This window comes from Mchenga conophoros, linkage group LG3 (genome assembly GCF_057382185.1).
Source record: "Mchenga conophoros isolate Kocher_MC1m ecotype Shallow Benthic linkage group LG3, M_conophoros_male_GT1.1, whole genome shotgun sequence".
In the NCBI taxonomy this organism is placed as follows: domain Eukaryota; kingdom Metazoa; phylum Chordata; class Actinopteri; order Cichliformes; family Cichlidae; genus Mchenga; species Mchenga conophoros.
In genome coordinates, this window is record NC_140528.1 from 72,876,684 (window position 1) to 72,904,431 (window position 27,748).

Consider the following 27,748-nt stretch of genomic DNA (forward strand, 5'->3'; position numbering starts at 1 on the left):
GAAAAGCTTCTCAAGAAAGTTTGTCAGAGCTCAACCAACTTCGTTTATAAGGAATCACTTCTAGTTTCTAAGTTTAATCTAGCAAGGCACACTTCTCCCAACCGCAAGGTTTACCTTCAACATTAGAGAGGCAGTGACACAAAGCAGTACAGCCAGAACAGGCTCCAGCGCAGCAGGGATTTCACACTGATCTTGCTCCGAAACATTTGCAATTAACATCCCCCTCTCCCCAACTGTTTCTGAAGCTATCAATATCCCAGTAAGAAGATTTAACTTTCCTCAAGAGCCGGGAAACGAGCTGGATTTGGCAAGTCAGGACGTGTGCGCACGTGAGGGTGAAGACAGAAAGTTTATGTACAGATTATCCTGTTATTTTAACGCAGACAGAGGAAGAAACATCTTATTACAAAAGCCATTTTATTAAGTTGAACAGATGACAGGAAATGTGACAGGAAATTATCTCCATGACAAGAGAACATTACATTTCACCTGCATCAAAATGCAGTATAAATTACATTTGATCATCATAACAAAGCAAAACAACAGCCAAGAATCCCAAGGTGGGATTTGTTATTTTGGGTGGTTTTTTTTAAGAGGAATGTTGAAATTCACATGAAACAACATGCTTCAGGTGTAAATGACTAATGACTAAACTCCTGATAACCACTCATCATCTGTAGTCCTTTTTTCTTGTAGTGCTCTAACCATGTTGGCTTAAAGAAAACAAAGTGGCCGTCGAAGGTCAATTCATCATTGATTTTAAAACCATTACGCATTTAATACACAGGAGCAAAAATAGAGTTCAGAACGATGAAAATAAAACAAATAAAATATACAGAAAACCTAAAGAGCGTCTTCATTTTGTACAGGCGGGCGAGGACGCGGCTCCTGCAGCGGCACATGCAAACCTTCTTAGTACTGAGTGTATTCCTTGGATGAGAGTTTTGCAATGATACGCTCCAACTGTCTCTTAGCTTCACACTGGGGGAAGTTACTCATCTCGTAGTACTGCGGGGCAATTTTCACCAGCCTAGAAAAGAAAGCAAGTAAACATTAGTCACAAAAATTGTCTTCGGTGTTTACTTGTGGGAGAGTGTCGTTCTTCCATATTCACACTCCGACTACTGGTGCGGGTTCGACAATTTGATCCTTAATTGGACGAGGTCACAGGGGGAGGAGGGAAACGTGCATACGAGGTTTGTTGCGGTTTTGCTGCTAGCGCAACGATGCTCATAAGTCGACTCTGGTATGACTGCAATCTTATTTTTATTAGATCCTTGTCATAATTGCTTTTGTCAGCCTTTTTATAACCATAAAAATCACAACATTTCAGTGGCTCCAGCTGGTCGCAAAGAACAAGATATCACAATTAGCTTTGGGAATGTGTGATAGGAGGCCTTTTTTTTATCATTTGATAACATTTTTATGGAGCAAACAATTAGCTGATTGTGAAAATAATTGCTAGATTAACCGATAGTGGCTGTGTGCTGCAGTGACTCATAGCTGAAATGAAAACTTGAGAATTAAAAACATTTAAAGACTTTCACGTGTAGCAGGGTCATTTTTACGCACAACGTTAGTTCCTCATAACCATCAACGTGATTGCCTGTGCTGGTGAAGAGTCTTGGTAAACATTTAAAGTGCACCAATGTTACTGGCAGGAATTGTGATGTTTATGGCGGACACAATTTGCCTTTGAGAAGCAGGCCACAATTGGGATATGTTTGTGACCAGTAGTTTATCGTGCACCAGCACCACTCATTTGAGGCAGAAATGCACAAAGGTAGTGCAGGTTGATAAATTAAAGTGCCCCTTACTCAGAATGAAACTGCTGAAACTCACCACTCGGGTTTGATGTCTGTGCATGTGCGGATGTAATTCTTGGTGGTGAGCACAAACTCGTTGTAAAGCACCCACTCCGGTTTGTGGTCCAGCACGGTGGAGGGGTGCAGCTGTACGACTTGGTTGTCCTTCACGGTCAGGTAGTGGCCTGTGCGCTCCAGGTGAGCAATCTGTTCAAACCGCAGCAAGACGGAAAACCCCATGAAATCCAGAAAAAGTCAAAACAAGTACACACACACACATCTTTTACTGGTGTGTGTGTGTGCGTGTGTGTTAATCATGCAGTCCCATTACAATCTAAGAAGTAAATTATTAATGCTTTGATTAAAAAAAAAGTAGCAAGACATTTGAGGCTAATTCGTAGCGAGTGAGGTTTTTTTTTGTGTGTGCTGTGGTCGAGCTGCATTGGCGGCTGTGATTAACCAAGGCAATCAGTCTCAATAAAGGCCTTTCCAAACAAAGACATGATCTCAAACAGTGCGAACGCCTGAACACGAGCTGCAAATTTGTCTCCGAGATAAAGGTTAATGTTGACAAATATTTAAATATTAACGCCATAATTCAACTTGTCAGGTTGCTTGTTTCAGGTAGCCCTGAAAATGGCTTTTTGCAAAACTGCCATTTGTTTTCCTGAGCTGGAAACAAATTGATTTCATTTCTTGTTATGTGCTTAAAACAAGCAGCTCGCTGGTGCGTGTGCACGAGTGCGCGTGTGTTTGCTTGGGGTAGAAGAAGAAGAAGGAGAAGAAGAAGAAGAAAAACAGGCAGCTCTCGGCTGCATTTGCAGTTTGTACAAATGTTTGGCACAAAAATACTTCAATGAGCATCAGATTAGCAGAGGAGCTGTATACAGACAGCGTTTGCTCAAATATGAAATGTCACAAAACAACAACAACAAATAAATAAATAAAGGAAAGCAAAATGATGACACTGGCAACACGATGAGAGACTAAACAGCACATCGAACCTTACAAAACTTAAGAAACAAAAAAGTCCCAGATTCACACTGACCTGCATGAAAAAGCCCGTGACCAGTGCTCGGCGGATGTTGATGTAGTAGTCTCTGCTGCTGAACTCAGTGCTCCTTCGCGGTAGGCTGAAGCGGTCCATGATCCTGGACAGCTGCTGCCGTACGTTATCTGCTGACATCAGCGAGCGGTAGTTGACAAAGTTGTCATAGCACCACTGAGTGGACTCGTGGTCTGTGTGGGAAGAGAGCAACTTAGGGTTAAGGAGCATTTAAAAAAGGAAAAAAATGAATCTAATCAGTGAAACGTGTGGGGAAACAGGCCGCTCACTCTGTTTAAAGGCATGGTAGACGTTGAGCAACGTTAGGTGGTCTCCGTCGATGTGGGCGAAGCGCATCTTGGCCTCGTCAGCCACCTTCTTGGCCTCCGTGGGTCGCACAAAGCACTGTGGGACTAAACAAGGTTGGTATAGGCCCCAACACAGCCGCCCATAGGGATAAGTTAAGCAAATCCCACAGAGAGGAACAAGGCCTCAGCTCAAGAGAGGCACAGAGCACTTCACAGGGCACACTGCATTGCCAAGTGATTACGGTGGAAAAAGGAAAGGAGGGTCCAAAGAGAAGGGAAGGAGGATGGGTTTCTCTGTCCTGATCTGCTACACTCTGGCTACAGCCAGTCAAAACAGCCCCTCCCACCCTACACCTGACAGTGATGTGGACTTCCCCCGGACTCTTTGTTCTGCCCTCTCCCCCTGCACGAACTCGCTCTGAATTGCTTAACGCCAAACCTGCTTGATTGTAGCTTTAATGGGTAAAAGCTGTGTTTATTGAGCCTCATGGTTGGTTGCTGTGGCGGCACCGCTCTCAGGTGTACTTTTGCTGCTTACTTTAATGAACTCAGCAAAAACCTGCCATCCTGAAACACCTGCTTTAAGTGCGCACCACGTCCGAGCACCTAGTTAAATCCATTTCCCCACTCTCAAAGACCCTCACGCTCCCTTCAAAGGCGTCAAGATTCATCTCAATGAGCAGCATTCTGCTTTGGCAAGCCCAAAGTGCAATTACTGCTGTAGCATGCTGGTGCTGCTCCAGCTACACCTATACATTTTGTACAGACATGTAGTTTTTTTTCCCCCCTCCCCTTCCTCGCAAATAACAGCTGACACCATTGACTTTATCAACTGCTTTTCCTGTACTGAAGTTCAGTAGGTACACATTACGCCAATACTAAGGAGACCTCAACTTCTGGACTGCTGATATTTTAATAACCGCACACAAAACCTGAAACCAGTCAGGGCTTTGGTATGCATCAAATAGACCCATTTAAATCCTTGTGTCACCACTACTAAACCAACAAGAAGGGTCAAAGAATGAATAAAGGGCTCTTAGAAGATAAAGAAGCTGCTCTGTAAATTTCCTTACAGCTCACTGGTCATTTGGGAGGAATGGCCAATGAGCACAGGAAATGGAAAGAGTAGCAGATCAGACCCAAGCAGCGGGGCCAGCCCTGAGCATTACCTGACAACATGGCAGTGATGGAGAGGATCTCATTGGAACAGTTGAATTCACAGCTGGCGATGACCATCTTGGCCAGCTGGGGGTCCAGGGGGAACTCTGCCATCATGGAGCCCAGCTCGGTCAGGTCACCGTCGTCGTTGAGCGCTGCCAGGTAGTTCAGCAACTCCAGGGCTCGCATCAGGGTCTCTGGAGCTGGAGGAGACAGAGCGGGAGAGATGGGCCATTAAAATGCTCCAAGCCCATGGGCAAAACACACACAGATGGCTGAAACAGACAATTTGCAGAACTGTCATTCTTTCATTGCAGCAACACTTGAGGAGGACAGTTTGGGACTCATTCACACACAATTATGTCAGAATTGATTAATACTGCCGTACTCCATGCTCACATTTAGAAGTGAGATAAGAGGTCAAGTTAACCGTTTAGCTAATTTAGCTAAATGTGCTAAATGTGCTAGTCGCAGCTTTGTGGGTTTCATATGACAGTGAGCTAAAACATCTGAGACACGGTTCCTGCCAAGAGAAGTCATTTGATCCTGGAGCTGCAACAGGAAGGAGGAGTGTGTGAAGGTTTCATTAATTTTATTAATGTACTGCTGCTATTTCACTGACTGCAAAAGTGTGGCGGCCACAGATTGTCTGATTTAATCAGACAATCTCATGGCAGCAACTTGATGCACTTAGGCACATAGAAACATACACTTGGTAAAGATGGACCACTGAACTTTAAATGAAACAACATAACAAGAGAAAAAAGGTGCAGAAGAGCATCTCTGAACACGCAAAACGCAAAGGAGATGGGCTGCAGCCGCAGAAGTCTGGGCCCCACTCCTCTCAGCTAGGAAAGGAAACAGGCGCTACAGTACACAGGCTTATGAAAACTGAGCAACAGAAGATTGTCTGCTCTCATGAGCTTTAATTTCTGCTCCAACATTCAGATGGCAGGCTCAGAGTTTGGGATCGACAATGAAAGCACAGCTCCATCCTGCTTGAGCAATGTAAGATGATGAACACTGTAGGTATACTTCAAGCAGGATAACAAACCATGTCACAAAGCTAAAATCATACAAACAGGTTTCTTAAATACGACAGCCATGATTGGCCTCCACAGACACCTGATCGAAATCCACTAGAGCACCTTTGGGATGTTGGTGGAACAGGAGATTCACATTATGAATGCACAGCTGAAAAATCTGCAGCAACATTTTTTTATTTGTAAAAATAGTTGCTGGTAACATTAGTCTGAAATGATGCATTAACTAATGCAAATCTAGAATATAAAAACAAGTAAAATAAAATCCACTTGGCAATGGCCTGGCAGAAAGCGCCTAATCCGCAGATTCGATTATAGCAAACAATATTAATTAACATCCTATTTTGATTTGCACACCTAATAAATTAATCTACTTAATCAATGCCAACTGGACGAAAATATTCAGAGCAATTGAGGAGCAGTCCGACACGCTAGGGTTTCCTGTTTGTGTCTTCACGGTCAGATTAAATTTACAGCTGTTAATTTAAGTAGTACATAAAGAAAATCAATCACAATCAAGCTACTGCATTTCAAAACTTCACTCTTTAAATGTGGGGAAACAGCTGGGTCACGAGTTAAAATGTACTGACTAAAAGCGATTTCCTTATTCAAGGACTTACTAAGACCTGGAAAAGAGAAGCACAGTCCATGGAATCAGTCATAAATTAGATCAACCAGCACATTAAAAGAAGTTAAAAACCCAAAGAAAAGGAAGAAAAGGTAGCGTTTCCATCACCTGCTGCGCTCTGAAGTTTCACTATGTGACGGCCAGAATTACACCAGACGTAATCATGGCAGAGCTCATTTTTCATCCTCCGCTCAGGCAATCCTAAACAACTAATGCAATTACAGGGGAACTTTCTACTTAATGCTTCAACACAAAAGGCTTCCACTGTTTGGTTAAAAGATTTTTCCTCCAGATGCAATTATTGACCTTTGGCTCCCGAGAGCTGAAGCCTAATGACCAGTTGCATGTTAACTGAAAATTAGCTCAAGCGCGGGCTGCGGCGCTCGCTCTCTTTCGTTTCTCTCAAGTGCTTTCCCCCACCCCCCAAAAAAAAAATTCAATTTCAAAAAGCAGGGAGGTGTTTTTTTATGATTAACAAATATTGATTTGGGGCATCAACGCTACTTTTTTTCCTTTCTATACACAAAGTGAGTGCCGGTCACATTACTTAGCAACAACAGTAGCTTGTGTGGGCCTGCACAAAAGGTGAAAATCTGATTTCCAAGTACCGCTAGCGTTAAGAACCCGAGTGGAAATTCAATCTATACCCAACGCGACTCATCAGAAAGTAAGTATTGACTGTCTCAACACACAAGAATCCGATATATTAACCAAGGGCCAAATCAATGAGGCGAAAGGCTAAAGGTACATTAAACCACATTGGCTTTGAAAGGTACTTCTTTGGAAATGTCACGAGGAAAATGAATCCCACCCAGCCAAGTCCTTGTGTAAATCGCTACTGATTTCTTTTTGGATTTTCCATTTGGTTGTCTGGCTCGCACTGTCGCTCCTGTGTTTAGCGAGCAGGAAGCGGGGTGGACAAAGGAAGAAATAACCTACGTACTTGAGCATTTCACGGTAAGGGGGGAGGATTAAGGTTCCAATTCACATTACAGACAAGCAAACACAAAAAACTACTTTGGGTTTGGAGGCTGATCATCGCTGGGGAAAAGGCCTGGACTCAAATCCAATATGCGTGGAAATAATAAAAAATGTATGTCGACCTTGTATCCGAACAATAATTACAGTTGCCTCAGAAAGTTGCCAATTTGAAACGAACACCTTTAAGCCAAAAACATGATTAAAGGGGTTCAATGGCCAAAAAAACAAAGAAAAAAAAACATTCTATCACGAGACTATTGTCTCACTGTATTTCCCGACTGCCCAGAGACACTACACTGACCTGTATTTTCTCCGAGGCAGGCCTCTGACACGGCATATCACAATTGATCCGCTGTAAATAGCCGTTATAAAACCCTCTCTGGGAACTCCTCAGACTTAAAGCAGACTTCATTTGTTGCACCCAACTAGCTGCAGCTTCCAGCCTGCTCAGGAGCTATTTAGGAGAAACCTTCTGCAGAGAGTGGCTCAAATCAATAAAAAGGTGATCCTCCCCCCTCTCTTTTGCCCGACTGTTCCCGGTTAGACTCGGCCGGTCCTCGTATGTTGATGTATACCCTTGCGTTTTTGCGAGAAACGTGGGAGTGGTGGTGGTGGAGGTCAGTCACGTTTCTCTGGAGGAATATAAAGGGAAGGCAATAGCCAAGGTGATAGCACTGCTATTGATGTAACCAATTTCATTCTCAAAATGGCGTTTGCCACAGTGGACGGGGAGAGATGGGTTTAATCTCAGAGGTGAGATGAAAACTATATTATGGTGAGAAAAAGGGTGGAGGGAAGAGGAGGTGGTTAAGGAGAGGGAAAGGAGGGGTGGTCTCCTCCAGAAGACGTGGGAACACACACACACACACACACACACACACACTCACACTCACACTCCTGGTGAATGCCATAACTTAGCACCTCGAGGGAGAAGAGGTCTGTGTTTTGGCACAGATCGAGCAGGATTCGGATATAATTCAAGCAACAGTGACAGGCGGTGCATAAACTAAGTGATCAGCCAGAATACTAACTGCACACATCAGTCATTTCTCAGTCTGAACAGCAATAATAGAAATTTAGAGCGGATTCCTCATAAAAACTGCAAGATACTAGTGTGTAGTCCATGTCTATCACAACACATATCCTCAGATCTCCAAACATTCACTATGTTTTATTTGATGTCTGCCAAGATCCCTTCTTTGCTTTGTTGTTTTTCCCAAGTGACGCTGCCAACCCAGATTTGATATCGTACATCAAAGCAACTGCAGCTCGACTAAATGTTGCTCGATTTCATAACAGTTTGTAAGTGTATTCATCCTGATTCAGAGAGCGCTAATCAAATTCAAGATCTCAATATTCTTTGATTCTTTGGTTAACTGACACCTGTGGTCGCTGTCAGCTGCAAAGTAATATAAATCTACATGAAATCGAACAATAAAGAAGAGCTATTGTGCTAAACCATGCAAACAGAAGGAGGTAGGCTTAAAGGGGAGCTGAAACTGCTTGTTTCAGACTGTGGATGGACATAGCCCACCGTGAGATAAACAAGGATCATTTCAAACTTTAATCATGCAAAGCTACTTAAGAAAAAAATAACATGGTGTTGGAATTGTTTTAAAAAGCAGAAGCATAAGTGATGTATCCGTTTGCGTTTAGGAATGGTTCCGATATTTGTTTTGGATCCAATATGAAGCCGATCATACCCGGAGGTTTTAGAGTAACATTTGTGTTACACTAACCTGGTGGGTCCATGAAGTCGAAATGCACCAGGTCATCAATGCCCAGTTTCTTGAGCTGCAGCACCACAGAGCCCAGATTAGACCTCAGGATTTCTGGATACGTGTTGTCCTGTGCCAGTAAAGAGGTACAAAAGAAGCCCGAGGAACAATTCAAAATGAATTCGTCAGGCCTGCTTATTATCTACTCATGCATCACTCATATGTCAACTTGAACAGAGACCGGGGGTCTGGGGCATTTGAAGGGCTATTTAACTTGTTTAAAAAAATTCCCTTTGCCACTCGGCATGATGTGAAAGAATTAGCTTGTTAAAGTGGAGAACTGGGCCCCCACGGGTCCATTTGTCACAAGGTGGCCGTGTCATTAACGGGGGTTATGAGGAAGGGTGGGAAAAAGGTGCGTTTTAGCACCGGGCTCCTGGAATGATAATTCGCTTGAACTGGGAATCGAGGAGTTCTAAGAGCAAATATTGCATAATAGAAAGCTTTTCCAGCTAGAAGGCTGCTCTGGGGGAATACAAAGTGCTTGTGGCACTGCAGAATGTGAGATATGAGAATCAATCATGTGTTTACAACTTGTACAATTTTAATGGTTTTCAAACTGCTTTGCTTCTTACCTGCATTTCTGTCTTGTAAGCTTTCTCTGTGTAAAGCCGGAAACACTTTCCCGGGCGTGTACGTCCGGCACGGCCTGCCCTCTGCTGGGCTGAGGCCTTGCTGATGGCTGTGACCAAAAGGGATTCCACTCGGATTCGTGGGTTATACACCTGAGAGGGAAACGAGGTCAATGAGTCATTTCATCTGAATAAAAACTAGGGTAGAGTAAAAAAAAAAAAAAAAATAGCTAGTATTTTTTATTCATTTTTTTTAAACCCACCTACAATCTACTATATATACAAGCAGCAAACAAAAAGAAGACGTACAATACACACGCGCGCACAATCCACCTTGGAGCATATATAATCTCTTTTTGTGCCATGTGTATGACTTGGCTCTAGGCTGGTGAAATGTCAGAGGAATAAATAACAGGCTTTTCCATCTTTGCTGCTGTCAGGTGTGCACTGCTGTGTTTATCTGGGGATTCTCAGGCAACAGAAGCAGATGATCGCGGCAGATAAAGAGTGGTGGGAGAAGATGTGGGGGTGGGGGGGGGGGGGGGGGGGGGATGGTGGCAGGGAGAAAAGGGAAGCTAACCTTTTGCTTGGCAAATCCGGGATCAATTACAAACACCACCCCATCGATGGTCAGGGACGTCTCGGCGATGTTTGTTGACACGACGACCTGTGAAAACGAGAAGACGCGAGTTAAGAAATGATCCGCCCGGGGACTTTGAAGGGACTGATGAGACCCGAGACTGGTCTGCTACAATTTGATACATAAAACTGCATGAAAATAGTTTGAGCAAACCATTAAGATGCATAAAAAACATAGCATAAATACAAAAACATCATTATACCTATCAGAAAGAAGTTCCTCTGGTAAGAAAGGTTCAGATAACCTCATACAAAGTGCTGAGAAATCAGTGATCCTTAAACATTAGAGAGAAAAACAAACGTGGATATCAGCGTCTGCTCTGATGTGAGCCAGCTCAACGAGTCTGCAGAGATCAATGTTTGCAGGCTGCCGAGCGAGCCCAACAAAGCGACACCACAACAGTTTCTGCAATCTAGTGCTATCAACAGATTTGTGCACAGTGCTGGCTTGGTGCTCGGTGTCTCATCGAATGAAAATTACTCGAGTTTTGTGTGCACACGTGTGTGTGTGGCTGGAGTCTCTATCTCCGGCATGTCGCTGGGTTTGTTGGGATGTCAGCTTCCCTCTTTTGGAAAGCTTTTCAAACCCACAGAGCAGTCTTAATTTAATGGGTTCTGTTAGGTGGCCTGCTTTTTAAAACATGGTGTGCAACAGTGGTTAGCACTTTCATCAAAACATCTTTTTCCTCCCCTCTAATTGAGGGCTGCTGCAAATCTCTCATGTGAACCGAAAACGCGTCTCTTGATATGTGCGACACCGCTGTCTGCAGACATGCCAACTTACCCCTCAACGCTGCAATGCCGGCTCCTTCAAAGCCACACTTGCAACACAACCAGAGGCAAATAACACTGAAAATATCTCACATTTAATTTAGTTCTAAATATTCTGGAAGACTGTGTCAATCAAAGTTTTGCTACACAATATATGTACACCAATCAGGCGTACCATTATAACCAACTGCCTAACATTGTGTTAGTCTCCCATCAAAGCCACACACGTGCCCATTATTCCTGCTTCAAACATCAACTTTGAGCACAAAATATTCACTTCCTCCCTGATATATCCCACCCACTAACAGGTGCCACGATGAAGAGATAATCAGGGTTATTCACTGCAGTCATAATGTTATCCCCGATCATTGCAAGAGCTGTAAGAAAATAGTAGTTACTTATATCGCTTAATAAAAAAAGCAACTGAATAAATCTGCAGAATTATTTTCATTCCAGGCATTCAGGAGTTATGAGCTGATGGATTAAAAATAGTTTAAGGAAGAGAAAAAACGGGAAAGGAAATAAGAATATAAGTGAAAATTAGCTGCTTGGTTTATGAGATGATGAATGATCCCAAACAGCAAAGATGTCAATGACAAATGACAGCTGAATCGAAGCAAATAAAAAAGATGTGCATTTAATGAGTCACATGAAACTATGGGTCTCTCACTGTCAGCATAAACACAAACAGAGGGAAAGTAGCAGGCAGGCAGATCTACAGCTACACTCACGCAAACCTTGACCGCTGCCAGGCTCAGTTCTGCTTATATAACGCTGGAAACTGACCGGACACAGAAACCTTTTTAACTCATCAAGGCGGTGGGGGCAGTGTCACAGCCCACTCTGCTGGCAGCTGCCAGTTTAAAATTTGAGGGTTTCTGGGGTGAAAAAAATAAAATAAAGATGCCTCCACACTTAGCCCCCGCCTTCTGGCCAGCTCAACATTTACCAGGTCAGGAACAAGCTGCAGGCTGACCTGAGGAGCAATTTGGTGGTAGCTGTCCGTGCTTCTTGGTTAGTCTTCATAATAAAATGCCAAGCACAAAACCAAACAGGTCTCTGTGGTCTTTGCTGATACAGGTCCACAGAACCAATTTTGCACACTTGACACACTTCCTTTGTAGCTGTGCCTCTTCAGCTGTCTTCAAGCTGTGAGCCTTGGAGACTTTTAAATCCCACCTTTTAAGCGAGGATTTTACTTCAGCCACAGAATGCCTGACTATTTAGTTATTAATGCCAGAGAGGGCTTCTTTTTCCCCTCTTTCAGCCCTTGACCTCGAGTAATTCACCTGTCGAAACCACATTCCCCTTAGCATTCAAGCCCGCAAATAGAGAGATGGCAAATGCTGGTATGAAACTGATCACATGGCACTATCTGCCAAATGGCTGGCTTTTATACAAGGAGTTCCTGGCTATTTTAATTTCGATTTAAATGAAAGTACTAGAGGCTTTATAAATAACAGGCCAAACGGTTCAAAAGCTAAAAGTACAATCATGGCCTACTGCCACAGCAATAGGCTGCGAATCTGTGATAGTAATATAAAACCACTGTCAAAGATTAAAATGTTTATTCCCAGTGTTTCTCACACACTTTGCAAACAACTTCCTGAAACTAAGTCTGCAAAAAAAATATCAAAGTTTCAGGTAATTTCGGAGGTTTGAAACAAAGAAGACAGAATGAAAAAGGCTTTTCATGTCATTACAATAGAGTATGCTCATATTAATAAAAATCCCCCTGACTCAAACCTTCAGACTGCTCTAAATGCTCAGTTTAAACTTGGGATGAGCCTCGCTCCAGACCAAGATGCTATTCTTCAAGAACCCAAAGCCACGACTAGACCTTAATTTATTACCGCTTCGATTTTACTCTGCACAACTTTGCTCATATTTGCCGTAAGATTACTTTGAATCTGCGCCGCCTTTTCCTTTTTCTTCAAGGTAATCAATGTGTGTGCATTGTAATTTATCCCGCATGATGCTTCTCAGCCAATTAAAAGATTTATTCAGAGCGCGTGTGAAAAAGGAAAACTAAGTGAGGAGACACAAGCTGTAAGAGCAGTAAGTCCGGGAATCAGAGAGAAAATAGATTTTAGTTTAGTTTACATGGAAAATGTAGTTGATGAAAAAAAAGAAGGGGAAACCTGAACTGCTTTTTTTTTTTTTTTTTTTATGAACACAAACCTTATTTTACTTGAAATAAGAAAAGAACATTATTTTATTGTGAAAATGAATAATAAACATTACTGAAATAATGCTGAATTTAACTTCCTTTTACTTGACAGCCAACTGTTGACTGTATATTAATACTTTATGATATTGCAGAGCTTTGTGTGAGGAAATGTTCTCTAACTAGACCTCATTAAATTTTAATTGAACACCCCTGATCTACAGAAACAAGGGTATGGTCATCTCGTGGCACAGAATGGAGATGAAAACGCTCGTAAGAGGTCAACTGTAACAAGGCTGTTTACATACAGCTGGAGTGAGCATACGGCCAAGAAGTGTAGTGAAAAAAATTCTGCATAGTTAACAAGACAATACAACCACATAATAAAGAGCGTAATAATAATACCCCATCCAGGTCAGTAATGGCTCATCCTTTCCTTGTGCTAACTACGTTGGGCATTTCTTGCATTTTATCACAGTGGAAAACAAACAAAGTGAAACATACTTGAGTCAATGCATGTAGTGGAAACGTCTTCTTAAAAGGTCTCTAAGCTACTGGAGACAGGTTTTATGTAAATGTAAAAGAAGGACACCTTTTCCTTTTAGGTATATATAAAAAAATACAATCCCAGGCTCTGAACTACAAAGCAAAGAATCACAAGGTACCTAAAAACGATCCCAACGACAGGTAATAGCTTGAAGAGCTGTTGGTGACCTAAAGTTTGAAAACAGCCACATGACTGGGAGACCAATTACCCGCAGCAGCAGTCTGGGATTAAAGTAGCCGGCTAAAAAAAGGGACGAGATCAGGCGATCGGACAGATATGTCAGCGGCCAACATCTCAGCGAGCAATCAAAGGCATGGAAAGCTTCAAAGTCCAGTTAAAAAAAAAAGAAAGCCTAGTGAAGGTTGCCACCCTCCTGCGTGTTGGGATGCAGTCAGTTGCTCTAGCAGATGCCTCACATGACACCCTCTCACTTTTCATGATCATATGGGTGAGACCTCATTGACTGCATTGATTCTGAAGGATTATCCAGGCCAGGCCCATTACACTGAACGCAGGCTTGCTCCTTCCAGTCTGCTGCTGCACTGGATAACCCTGGCCTCTTCATCAGTAATATCATTAGAACATCATCTCTGCATGTTATGTCTGGGTTATTACCTGCAAGAGAGCAAGTACTATAGCTAACTCGGGCCATCTTTCACATCCCCTGCTGAGGAACGCGTGCTTGTTGACAAATAAAGCCTTCCCCTGACCGAGGGAAGCAGAACGTGCAGAGTCGCTGCACCCACACTCAAAGCTCATTGAAACAGAATAGAAAAGTGACATTTGGAGGAAATATTTCAAACGTGACAATGCTAAAAAACAATCCTAACACTCATCATAGCACACTTATTAGAGACAATCTGTGAGATGCTGGAAAGCAAAGCGAGATTATGGTCTTTATTGGCAATTATTCAATTTCTGACTTGATTTTAAATGATAAAACTGCTCAGAATGGAAGATCAGTGGCTTTCCTGGAGAAATAGCGCAATGACGAGCTAGTGCTTTATGTTAATTGAGGGGTGCCTAATGCAGTCGTTAGCATGCATAGTGGCAGATGTGGCGAACCTTAATTCTTCTTCACTACTTTCTCTTGGGCTGGCTTAGATGACATCTCTGCATTTTTCACTTGATGAGTCGCTCAGTCAGTCACTGAGGAGAAGCACATTTACTTCAAGCGTGGCAACTTTAGATGCCACCTCCACCAATTCAACAGGCACGTGACAAATGGGGGGTGGGGGGGGGGAAGGACAAACTGCTGCTCTGAAGCTCAAAGTGCTCGCCGGCTCAACAGTGAGGACCAGCAAATTCACTTTATTTCATGTATGAACTGAACACATGGGTATCGTGAAGACATCGACGAAATTTATCCACCAAGAGAAGAGCAAGGTAAAAACATCACTGTTATTCAAGTGGTGCAGTCCCAGTGGGGTGAGCTCTAGCACATCAGACAAATGTCCATATACAACCGCAACCAAACGGGGGCCATTGCCAGAGCAAAGTAATATTAAAAGGCTTCCCCTAAGCAACACTGGCCATACTTCACATCAACATCCCCTTGAACAGCAAAAGAAAATACTGGCAATGATATCTGAACTTATGAAAAAGATCTTATCCAATACTGGGCCACTTAAGCCTCTGCAGCACACATGCAGCTCATTTAAACAGAAAGCCTGAAGAAATTTCAAGGCTCAGGACAGTAATTGGAGGAGGGATTTGTGCCCAAATGTATGATCTACACCACGAGGGGAGGACCTCTGTGTGGGCCTTGCTGGAAGTTAGGCTTGGGCAGTGCGCTGGTACATCAGGGTATTATACATCCCAACAGTATGATTTTCGATAGTGTTTAAAATAAATATCACAGCTTTTCCTCTTTCTGTTAAAATAACACAGATGTTTGGAAGTGAACAAAAACACAAAGCAAAAAGAAGGAAGTATGTGCTCGTGAAGAGCCAGTTGAAATTACAACTGTTTCCCTCCACAGACAGGTGGCTAAAGAGCGTAACTCTTTAAAATGCCAGTTTGACAACACCACTGGTGGATTGTGTCTATTCAGCCCACTTTGTCTGTGCCTGCAGCAGCAGAGTCACAGGACCGTTTGACAAGTATCTAAGGAAAGAGGCAGTTAGCTACTAATCTAATCTAACTCATCTAAACGTGACAAAACACTGCTGTTAAATGCTGCAGAGCTAGCACTAGCAGCTTTCTTTCTACAAGTCATAGTGTCTACAGTATTAACCTGCACTGGACGTGGCTATGCAGTGCTCCAGCTGTATATAGTAACCACTGTTACATAGTATGGCATTCACGTATTATATTCCCCAAAGTCCTGTGCCTCCATAAGAAACAAAACAATATAGATGAAGAATTTAAAGGACTTTTTTTCTAATTTCTTGTTGATTTTAAAACATTTATAAAGTACTGGAATCAGTGTATACAACATAGTCACAGGAAGAAAAAATAATAACTGGGCCACCAGTTATGCATTTCCATTTTTCTTTTTCAGAACTGCTACAAATAAGTGTTTTACACACTCCTCTATAAATCATCTACAGCAGTTTAATTTAGGATCATTTTTTAAATGAGACACATTGAATAAATTGCTTATATGTGGTCGTTTTTCCTGAAGGAAACGTATATTACACCTGGTTAGTTCGAGGATTGTTGGAAAGTTAAAAATCTGTCCTTTTTGTAAGGAAAACATGTATCTGCAATTTCTTAGGTTTCTCTTTTTTGTAAGGAAACATGTCATGTAATAAACTGCTCTTCGCCGGAGTGTAATGGCAGTTTTTTTCTTGGTTTTATTCATTATTAAACATAAATACCATCATATGCCATAAACCCTGGCAAAATGTCAGTAAGTTAGGGAAAAAAAAAAGATACCACACAAGCCTATAAGAAATACAAACTTGATGGCCGACCTGCTTAATGTGACATATTTAACTTTGACAGCCCATAAATATTTTCGCTGCTCATATGTCAGCCTGATCTGCCTCAATTAGAGGGGTTGTAGCAATGAGTCATTCATCAACACCGTCCCCTATCAGATGTTGGGATGAGTGTTTACTCATTTGCTGGCAGCTATGAGATTCGGATATTCTGTCAGATCCCTAGCCAACAGTGTGACGGTGCAGGTGGTGCTGCTGCTGCTGCTGTGGTTATGAGCCCCTGTGAATAGAAACTGTCACACAAAAGAGAGGAACTCTTTCGTGTCTGTATCAATAGAAGGATCATCCACTCCTCTGCGATCAAGTGACTGAAGGAAGATTGTACGGTGTACGGCAAGAAGAGTCCTGTTTTCGGTCATCCCATATAAAGTGCATCTTTTACACGGTTTTATAAAGCAGAGGTCTGAGGCCTGTTTTTTTCCCCCCCAGTACCAGCAGGCTCTGTGTAAATGTAGAGGAAAGATAAAAACGACTGAGAATGCAGTACTTTCCTCAGGCTCGGAGGGCATGAGTAATACCCCAGTTATAATTTAGAGCAGAGAATTGCATGCTGACAAAAGCAGCATATGTTGTGTGAGTCAGTTCTGTGCTAAAGCTGAGAAAGGGAAAAAAGTTTCAGTCCCTTCCTTCCTTCCAGCTCTCTCACTTTACCCACCTTATTCCCCATCTGGCCTTTCTACACCAACCACACTCAATTTCTCTTCACTTAGCCTCCACCCCTCCCGCCCATCTCCCCGTTTCTACCTCCCCCTCTGTGTGTTTTTATAGCAACAGGGCAGCTATACCTTTCTTCCGATGGCGCCATTTGGTTTATTGGGCGGGGGTGGCTCAAAGATCCTCTGCTGCTGCTGTGGAGGCAGCGTCGAGTACAGCGGGATGATTTTGATATCTCCGACTTCGGGCCCCAGGTCGTCAACCTCCCTCTTAATTCGCTTGCAGGCTTCGTCGATTTCCTGAAAGATTGGGAGCACGACAATTAATCCAGGTGCTGCTTATGTATGCAAACGCCAAAAGAAATAAATAAATTGAGCCGGATGCGAACAACACCTGGATAAACAATGGCGGTGAATCCGGATGACAGAGGGAAGGCAAGAGGAGGAGGAGGAGGAGGCAGCGGCGGCCGGGGGAAAGCGTGATTCCCTGCTACAGTACATTTGTTCTAACTATCGCTCCATCTCACGGAGGAAATTAAACCTGGACTGCAGTATGCTTTGCTGAGCTCCCTGTGGCTCTGTTGTCAAATGCAGCAATCATGGAAAACATGGACGCGCATGCTCTGAAGGCACACGCACAGAGCCAGACAGACTCAAACAGGGTTCATTATTCCACAGTGCAGTATTGTAGAGGGGGAATGTGATATGAGACTGCAGCGCTGATGCATAACCAGCGGCAAATCATGGCAGATCAGTTTAGTGAAGCTGAACGTTCCAGAGCCGGTGGGCTGGCAGACAGACAGCAGGCCTGAGTTGCACTAGGAATGAGGAAAGCACCATAGTGAACACTGGGTTAGGGCCTGTTCTCCAAAGAATATGACAACATCATTTTAAATCTACTAAATATGCTTAAATATTCCAGAGCCCTGGAATATGATTATCACTATCACTCTTCCCACAGATATACTTTCATGTCTTTAACATCTCTGAAAGTTTTAAGAAGTTTCTTGCATGGCCCCAAAGAACATTTCTGAATAGCTCCCACCGTTGAGAAACATTCTCTTACTTCCTTTAACACCAATCGTTTAATCTCATGAAGCCGCAGTATTATTAGTGCTACGGGTGTCACTTTACTGCTGATGCTGTTGCACCACCTGCAGGCCCGTGGGAGCAATGCAGCAGCGGAGGCACTGACGAGCATGCCCTTTGATTCCAAACTTATTCTAGTGGCGCTCACAGAGATAAAAATGGGCCACATCAGAGGTCTCTACACACCCTTTTCATCCCCAAGTCCGTAAATAAAATATGCATTCTGAACTTCTCGGGGATTTTTCATCCTCCTTTAAAACATACTGTGCTTTTGTTGAGTTTAAGCGTGACTAAAACTGACTTCATTTGGAGCCGCCGTGTGAAGCCACACTCGCCTTGATATGAGAAAAGACCACTGTGAAGCCCCTCCCTCCCTGTTTTTCTTCTGGACTGCGAATGTGTTACTAGCTCTGTTTGTCCCCTTGTTCATCGCATTAAGTCAAACCCCGCTGATGGCCATGTGCTTCTTAATCAACACAGTGACAAGTGGAAAACGGTAAATCTGAATGGATTGGTAAAATTAGCCTCAGTATTAATAGCCTATCAAGCCTCTGGAAGCAGCAGCTGCCATGGAGGGGAAAAAAAGTGGACCTCTTTGCCAAAGTGCTGGAAGCAAGCTGGCTGTCTAGTCCCTTAGGGACATGGAGACAAAGTATGTGTGTTCGTGTCCCCCTGCGTGTGTCTGTACACACACAGGGGCACTTGGCCAGTGTCGGGAACCTGTCCACCAGCTCTCCCTGTGACCCCAGAAGCAACAATCTACAGCCAAGCTAATAACCGACACATTTAGGAACTCCTCTTGACTAGCAAACAACCCCCGCCGCCAATCATGTTTTGATGTTAGCTGCTGAGGGGGAAGCTTAAATATTAGGACTTATCTTTGCTCGACAGCTGTGATAAGTTTCGACTTTCTTGTTTGGAGTTGGTGCTTCAGTTCTATTTGTTTATGGAAGCTAAATATCTCAGAGAAGAAAAATAAACTGCGGAAGAGAGAGGATGGGAGTTGTGTGCATTTCCTCTCCGTCTGTTATAAATTAAACAGTCAGATAAAAAGAGTCTATGGCTTTGCTGTGGATCTGCCTCCCAATCATTAGTCTACATCAAAGTTGCTGGGAGACTGAAGAGGTTAAGAAGCGCTTGAGGGGCGTGCTGCTGCACCCTTTGAACAACCATCTCTGCCAGACCTAACACACATTAACTTCTTTAACCCAATTAGGGGAGGGTGATAATGAACTCACCATGGGAGTGCGGTCAGTAATACCTTAGCTTGACACAGCGTGTGGGTGTGTGGGGGGCTGGACTTTAAATCAACAAATTACATCTAAACTTAAAAAAAAAAAAAAAAAAGCACAGCCTCTCAATATCCCAGACCTTTCTTCTCACTCATCGGAGCAGCTGGGATGCCACTAAATCTAAAAATCAATTAGCGCTCCTCAAAGGAGACCACTTCAAACACCATGCCACCCCAATGACTTTATCCTGTTTGTAACAAGCTGCATATTGATCCTGCTTTGACAAATGAAACCGACGTAGGTGTACTACAACAGCCAAGTAGGTGTCGACTGACAAATAATTACTGCTAATAAACACCTCACTGTCCCATGGAAATGAGAAACCCACAACAACCAAACTAGTACGTTGCAGGAAAGATGGGGACGCGTCATTGTAAACTTACATCCTCCTTTACATCCACCACTAATCACATGATCTCAGCACCATTTTGTCAAAATGCTGAGAGGATATTCACACCAGCACGGCCGCTGCTGGATCTGTCAGGCTTCTCCTGTCTAGTGATCAGGAGATTGAAACATTTGTTGCTGCTTTTCTGTGTGTGTGTCTGCGTGTGTGTTCACCCAGCTGTGACCAAATTCATCACTTTGGGCATGGACCCTGCCCTCCATTACACATCAGTGGACAACATTTGCAGGGAGGGGAAAAAAAAAAATAATAAATGACTTAATTTTTGAGATTTGTGGAAAGGGCAGAATCTGGGTCACTTCTCTCTTTTCTTTTTTTTGGTTTTATTTTTTCCTCCTCCCTCCAGCCGCTGTACAAATCCTGGAGGTTTCCAAAAACGCATCTATCAATCTGAGAATTATTAATTTCCTGTGCAGAGAGTACGCGCCTGTGTGTGCGTGTGAGTGCGCTCCAAACTGTTTATGCGAGCGACTGATCTATGTAATTAGATTAATATGATTAATTAATATGCAGATGCTTAACTTAAAGATGAAATTGATTTAATGGTTTCAATTTCTATGAAGCACAGATAGCACACAGTCACGAGTTCCAGCTGCTTAAACCTTTTATTTCATAGCAGATTAACCATATTTGTGTTTAGGACTGTTAGTCTGAAAACTAAATGAATAAATAAATAAACTGGGATTGGCCATATGACATAAAATTATAAATTAATAAACTCAGTTCTACTGTTTAGAACATGACACCAGTAACATCTGGAGAATCTGCAAGGCAGTTTACCTCTTGTCCAGTGAGGAAGAGCAAAGCGTCCCCCTCATCCTCCTCACACATGTGGATCTGGATCACGGTGCGGATGGCCGCCTCCAGATAGTCCCGCTCTGGCTCCGGTGTGTAGAAAATCTCCACGGGGTGCGTGCGTCCCGGGATGGTTAGCAGTGGGCAGTTGTCAAAGTACACCTGGAACTTACCGGCGTCGAGTGTGGCGCTCATGACGATGACCTGAACCGAGAAGGACACGGGAAATCGAGAGAGCGACGTGTTAACGCGTCTGTGAGGCTCAACGTGCTCGTGAAAGCGGTTAAAGAAAACGTAAAGACAGCAGAGTGTACATCACCATGGCAGCGAGCACTCGAATGAGGAATCATTTAACATTTTAAATAGCTTGATGATGATTGGAGGATGAGGACATATATTAAGTAGACACACGTGTGAGCAATTAAAGGATAGATGAGGACGGGATGGATAACGCTGTGAATTTAGGTTGAAGCACAAACTCAAGATGGCGTCTATAATGTGGTTCTTGGCATTACAATCCAAGTCAGTGACCTACACAGAGCTATGACAGTCCTTGTTCCTGATGTTGGATACACAATGTTCTCTCCAGATCCATTAGATAGAGTGCATTAGGATTCTGATGGGAAACGCGTCTCCCATTTTCAATCTCAAACATTTTCAGGGGCCAGCGTCTCTGCATTTCGCTTTACGCTCTGCGAGACATCATAATTGCTCTTAATCAAGGCAAATTAAACTTTCAAATTCGGTAGGCGATAGGGATGAAGGAGATAGAGGGGTGTGGGTGGATGATCATTCCCAGTAACCTAGACCTCATTTAACAGTCTGCGAACAACAATCTAACCTTTGATTCCACGCTGACAAACAACCAGTCATTATCCATCTGCTTTATGAGAATTATGCCTGGCACGCTCTACCCTATAAAACTCCTGCCTGCTTCTGTGCTCCCATCCACACCGACACGTTTGCTGTTCTGCTACTGGTTAGCTGGTTTAAAAACAGCCCTACGTCTCTGAGAGGCAATCTCCACCGTTGCTGCAGTGCAGAACACATTTCTGCATTTCTGAAGCTAACAGGATTGTTTCCTCCCCCCGTTCCCTCAGCAGATACACAGCTGTCAGGCATGAGGACACTGTCAACAAATGTGACAAAAGAGACGAGTGACAGAAGAGGGACATAAACACCGGCTGCGAGCGAATGTATCCTTAGGGCAAGTATTATGTACGTCTCCAGCAGCGTTTTAGAAACCGTAAGAGGAACACATTTTTGCAAATAATGCAAAACAACGATTGACAGATAAAACCGGAACATGTGGAAGCTCGCTCCTTAAAATCAATGTATCAGCTGCCCAAAAGCACTGCAGTAACTAATGATGAAATTAAGGCAATAGGAACAAAAACATTGAGTGAACTGAGTGTATTTCTGAAAGCTGTTTTTTTACCTTTAGGTCAGGCCTCTGGCGGACCACCTCCTTGAGGACCCCCATGAGGATGTCTGTAGCTAATGTGCGTTCGTGGGCCTCGTCCAGAATGATGACACCATAGCGCTCCAGCAGGGGATCGTTCATGGCCTCCCGCAGCAGCATTCCATCTGTCATGTACCTGGGAGAACAGCATCCATGCAGTAAACACGGTTTGTGAAGCCTGATCATATATTCACCCTCTATCATTACGTAAAACCGCATTATCTGAATAAAACCTGCTTCAAATAGAAGCAAGTGGGGATCCCAAAGGGACATCCTCCCCTTTGAAAGTGCTCTGGGCAGAACTGTGTTAATACATTATACCTGACTACTTTATTACAGCTTATTTATTTACTCGGGCTACTGAATGAAACTGCAACCAGCAAACTGCTATTGTTATTCTTGCCAGTTTTCTGCAATTATCAGTTTCAATACAGCTGTAGGCTTTAATTTGAAAAACATCCTTCTTACTTGAGGACGGTCTTGGCAGAGCTGCAGTCCTCAAACCTGATGGAGTAGCCCACCTCCTGGCCCAGCATGACATCCATCTCATCTGCAACCCTCTGGGCAACGCTCATGGCCGCTACCCTCCTGGGCTGGGTGCAGGCTACGGCTCTCTTTGGTCCCGGCAATGACCGGACCATGTCTACGCACCACTGGGGGATCTGGAACACAGCGGACAAGTCGGCTTTTGTTTGAACCAAAGAGTGTTTATAGATGTGCGAGAAACAAGAGCAGGACTGCAGGTCAGATAAAAGCAGGGCGCTGGATGTGAAGGTCAAATGCAGATGTCTGATTAAAACCACAGAGAGCAATACTGCGTTCATTAATACAACCTGCTGGGTCCTGCAAAGCCTTTACTGATTAAAGTCAAAACATTTACTGCAGCTATGCTGCTAAAAACAAAAGGAGCTACATAAGATATTTTTTAGAGTCATCCATTCTCTCCCAGTTCACTGTCTTCTTCAGCAGGAACTGACTTGCTATCCGCAACATCAAGCTTGCCGAGGCTGCAAAGCAGAACAAGGACCGCTGTCGCACAAGTATAAGATGCTGGAGTTCATGTGCAGGACAAGAAACTCACTTAAGACACAGCAGAATCATTCAATAGTCACAGAGTACATTGCAAATAAAAGATCTGCAGTGAGCTATAGTGTTACAGCAGCTAGTACTGCAGCCTCACAGCAAGAGGGTTCCTTCAAACGGCAGCCAAGGCCTTTCTGTGTGGGTTCTCTGGGTACTCCAGCTTCCTCCCACAGTTCAAAGGTATGCATGTTAGCTTCAACTGTTGGATTTGTGACAGACTGGCAACCGGTTCAGGATGCATCTTGCCTTCTGCCTTATGACAGTTGTGATGGCCTCCACTTCCTCTGCAACCTTGAGCTGGACAATCATGTCCACACATACCCACTAACAATGATTTAATTGAATGATTTATCACTATTAAAGTGATAAGATGACAATCATTTAGCACACATTAAAAACAACTTTTACTTTGGTGGTCCTTTACTATGGTTGCATCTATATGAGACCGCTTTTCTGCTGGGTTTTAAAATTCACAGTGACTGTGAGGAACACATATTTTATACCATTGCCAAAGCAGAAAGCACTGACAAGATTACACGTTTTCATTTTAACAAGTGTTTGGAAGATACTTTATATTCACCTCAGGAGGAGGCCACAGCTCAGCCAGTGATTTACTCTAATTTTCTCTCATGTTAATATAAAAAACAGACAACCCAGCTCTTTCAAGAACTTAAAATAAACTTAACAACCGCAAACTGGGAATCAGCTCAGCAACGGAACTGTTTAAAATGCATCATCTGTTCATTCCACCCTGTTTTTAAAGATATAATTATACCAATTTTAGTCGCAGAATTTCTAGCTTTCATTTAATGTGACACAGTTTCATCAAAAGATTAAAAAATATATATATATTGGAGGAGGCTAATGGAAAATTATAGAAATAAAACTGCTGCATATTTTGCTTTTCTACCTGTGTAGTCTTTCCAGAGCCTGTCTCTCCCACCAGCACAAAAGACTGGTTCCGCATCAGGATCTCAGTGAAGCGCTCTCTGTACTCCCACACGGGAAGCTGCAGCCGCTTGTTGAGGATCTCATAGTAGCGTGGCGTGTGGGGCAGGTTAGTGAAGGGGTTGATCTGCTGCTGTATACCGGGTTGCTTAAGGAAGCCGGCGATGCCTGCAGCTGGGTTCGTAGGCACCCCGGACGGCTTCACATCTCTGTCCTTGTCACGGTCTCGATCGCGGTCCCGCGACCTCTCGTCACGGTCTCTGTCGCGCCTGTGAGGGCGAGATGCATGAGTTTAAGATTTCATGAAGCACTGCCACACGAACCAACAGATTTTTTTGCGACACAACAACACATCATTAAACAAAGATACGCACATAATTAGACACAAGAGGCCCAACTCGGGACAAACATTGCTCAAATGTTAGGCCACGTCAAGAGCTTTTCTTTAAAAAAAAAAAAAAATCCCATGAAAAGGTTACTGCACATTCTTATTCACGGTGGCTTACCCACTGCAAAAAGCAATCTAATCAAGTGTAGCATGCAAAGGTCACAGATAAACTAATCATCCACGGTATTTTTGCTTCTTTTGCAAAAGGATATATTAAATGCCTTAAGATCACACGAGAACCATAAACACTGTCGCATCAGCTGCAAAAAGCTTTGAGGTGTCATAACAGTGATGCTGGGTACACACACAGGCCAGATGCATCAGATGCTGTGCTTATATAACACGTGACACATTAGTACCTCTGATACACAAGGTGGTGCCCAGTATGACAGGGCAGCCTTAAACGCTCAGCTGCGAATTTAATCAAATATGTAATACAAATGCAACTAAATTTTAACTACTAAAAACTTCTCAGCTCTACACAACTCTAGAGATTCACTGACAACGAGGCCAAACATGACTGTCAGAAGAGGGGGTGGCAAGACTTTTTGTGTGTGCTAGTAAGCATCTCTTAGCATTCACGTCCTTGACTGTGGGAGTGCTGCAATATACACGCATAGCTCCTTCATGTTCATTTACACTTATTTACGTTAGTAATGGCACTGAACTTCTTATAGGTCACATAACGGGTTGTTTTATCTCAACGCCTCCTGCCGTGTGTTTGTTTTATTTCTCTGTCGCCTAAGGTCAAACGCGATGGGAGATGCACAGCAATGACCCTGAGGCTGAATCTGCAAGAGTCCTCCTCAACTTGCTCCAGGCCCGGCAGGTGCCTATCCACACTGCGGACCCTTGCAGACAAGGTACCAAAGCAGCCCGGGGTATGACAGCGACTGTCAGGGGTCTTCTTTTGTACGCTGACCCAGCCAGCATGGTGTCCCGTGTACAACTCATAAGAAACTTTCCTTGTGCGATTTTTACTAAGCGCTGCACGCCATACCAGCCGAGAACTCAACATCACCTGCTGAGTTTGTGTGACGAAAATTTTGACCTTAGCACTAAAGAAACACTTAGCACCGGTTAGCATGGGACGTTAGCCACGTGCAGAAAGGACCAGGCCGATGGCTGACCAACTGTGTGCTAAGTGCTTTGGTGGAGAACCATTGCTAAATTTCACCTCCATATGTGACCCCATCAGTAGAATAACTGAACACTTTGTTACCTGCTGGAGTTAAATTGTTAGCTGACCGTGTTTAGCATACGTGCTAGCATAGCTAGTTAGCGTCAGAGCAACAACAATCAGGCTGCAGAGGTTTAAAAACAGCACAACGGCTTAACGCTAAAATATGAGGACTACCGTCACATACCCATCGGAGGACCTCTTTTTACTCGACGAATGATCGTCACCCAGATCTAAACGATGTCGCTTAGACATCTCCCACTGGTATCAGTCCAAACAGCGGCTAATTATTCCATTCAGATTCTGCCCAAACCGTTACACACCGGCAAAATGGCGACCGGAAGCTCTTACCTCATCATCATTATCCTTGACAAAAATGACTCGAAAGCCGCGATTTTACTGTGAGACCCGCTAAGCACGCTGTAAAAAGAAAAAACCCAAACAAAATCGTCCCGACTTTACTGACTCGTGCGCATAATGCGGTCCATGAAGGTTATCGCGGTGCCCGCAGATACAGTGCAGCGGGTTTGGGATGTGGGGGAGGATGCAGGAGGTCCGCTGCTTCTCTCGAGGAGAGTCGGGATGATGTGCCCGCCAAACAACATCATACGCACACATACAGACACGGGCACTACTTCAGGCTCGCCCCCTTCAGTTCAGAGCTTTGTGTCAACAAAAGATCAAATCATCTGGAAATATTTTTAATGTGCATACATTTAAAAAATCTATATGAACACATCAGAATGCAAACATTTGTTCTGGGGAGTAAAACTGGTGGGGACCCTTAAAGCCTCTGCGGGGACTCAAGGCTGTATTTCAACCTTTAAATTTACATATTTGTATCTACTTAATATTTTTCACATAACCAGAGCAGAGCTGCCGGTTCACATGCCACTGCAAAGTTGCTTTTCTACGTGCCTAATAAACTTCAAAAGCCTCTGTTTGTGCATGTTCATATATTCTGTTATTTTCAGTTAACTTAAGGCAAACACTGACTTCACAAATAACAAATAACACATGCAAAAACAATTTGCAGTTTGATTTAAGTAATGAGCTTATATCCATCGGTTAATTTCAATTTTATTTATATAGCGCCAAATCACAACAACAGTCACCTCAAGCCACTTTTTATTGTAAGTTAAAGACAATAAAAACAAAGTAAACAAGCACTTGGCGGCAGCGGGAAGGAAAAACTCCCTTTTAACAGGAAGAACCCTCCAGCAGGACCAGGCTCAGGGAAGGGCAGCCATCTGCCCTGACTAGTTGGAGGTGAGGGGAGGGAGACAGGACAAACGACTCAATGTGGAAGAGTTCCAGAAGTTAATAATAACTAATGACTAAATTTAGAGTGGTGTATAAACACATCTAGATTGAAAAGAGGTGAGTGGATCAATTCATTCATCCATCCACCCTTCACAGGTCGCCGGTCCGTCGCAGGGTCCTCGTATCCATTTAAAGCCCTCTTAATTAACACTCTTTGAAAACCCTTTTTTGGCTGCCTCCATCAGGATATGTATTGTCATGCACTCAGTTTTTCATTAATGGGTGCATTAGCCTAATTATTATCTTCAGTTTCATACACATGTACCACTTGTCTAAAACTAATCCAATAAGTTTGAGGGCTCTTATCAATAATTCATGCTGTATGTGTGTGTCTGTGTGAATTAAGCAGACAACTGTGGAAAATACTCGCAGGCTCTGTTAGAATGACTTCAAAATCCCTCTTTCAGTCTCTGCAGTTATAAAGTGATGAATAATCCGTCGCAGAAGACAATCATCGCTTTTGACACAGGTAATTACTCAGCCTGGACTTTGCTAACAAGCTGTATAATAGCAGATGGTTCATTGCTTATAGCTGATGGATTGATGGTGATGGTTAAAGAGAAGTCAACGCTACAGCTATAAAGTAATATTGGTATAAAAGTTAAGGATAATTTAAAATACTGGGCAATTTTCTACCTTGCTGTCTGCCTCTCTTTCACAGGCTATTAAATATCAGTGCAATTGTGTATGAAATAGCTCTGGCAAACATATCTGGCAGTGAGAGCATGGATGGGGGGCAAAT

The 27,748-nt window shown here is 43.3% G+C and overlaps 1 protein-coding gene across 2 annotated transcripts; it reads right to left on the reverse strand.

The window, feature by feature from the left end:
- Positions 1–398: 398 nt before the first annotated feature.
- On the reverse strand, positions 399–26,261 carry dhx15 (DEAH (Asp-Glu-Ala-His) box helicase 15). Of its 2 annotated transcripts, none has more exons than XM_085267105.1 (14): positions 26,035–26,261; positions 24,078–24,384; positions 22,553–22,746; positions 22,061–22,220; positions 20,608–20,826; positions 17,173–17,340; positions 9,899–9,985; positions 9,322–9,471; positions 8,708–8,816; positions 4,328–4,519; positions 3,141–3,263; positions 2,854–3,044; positions 1,843–2,012; positions 399–1,030 (listed from the first exon to the last, which is right to left on the reverse strand). In XM_085267105.1, the coding sequence occupies exons 1-14, from the start codon at positions 26,043–26,045 to the stop codon at positions 913–915; spliced, it is 2,199 nt and encodes a 732-aa protein (XP_085123231.1). In that variant the 5' UTR covers positions 26,046–26,261; the 3' UTR covers positions 399–912. The 2 variants fall into 2 exon arrangements, with proteins under 2 accessions (XP_085123231.1, XP_085123230.1); XM_085267104.1 differs by lacking the exon at positions 26,035–26,261 and adding an exon at positions 25,871–26,012.
- Positions 26,262–27,748: the final 1,487 nt, after the last annotated feature.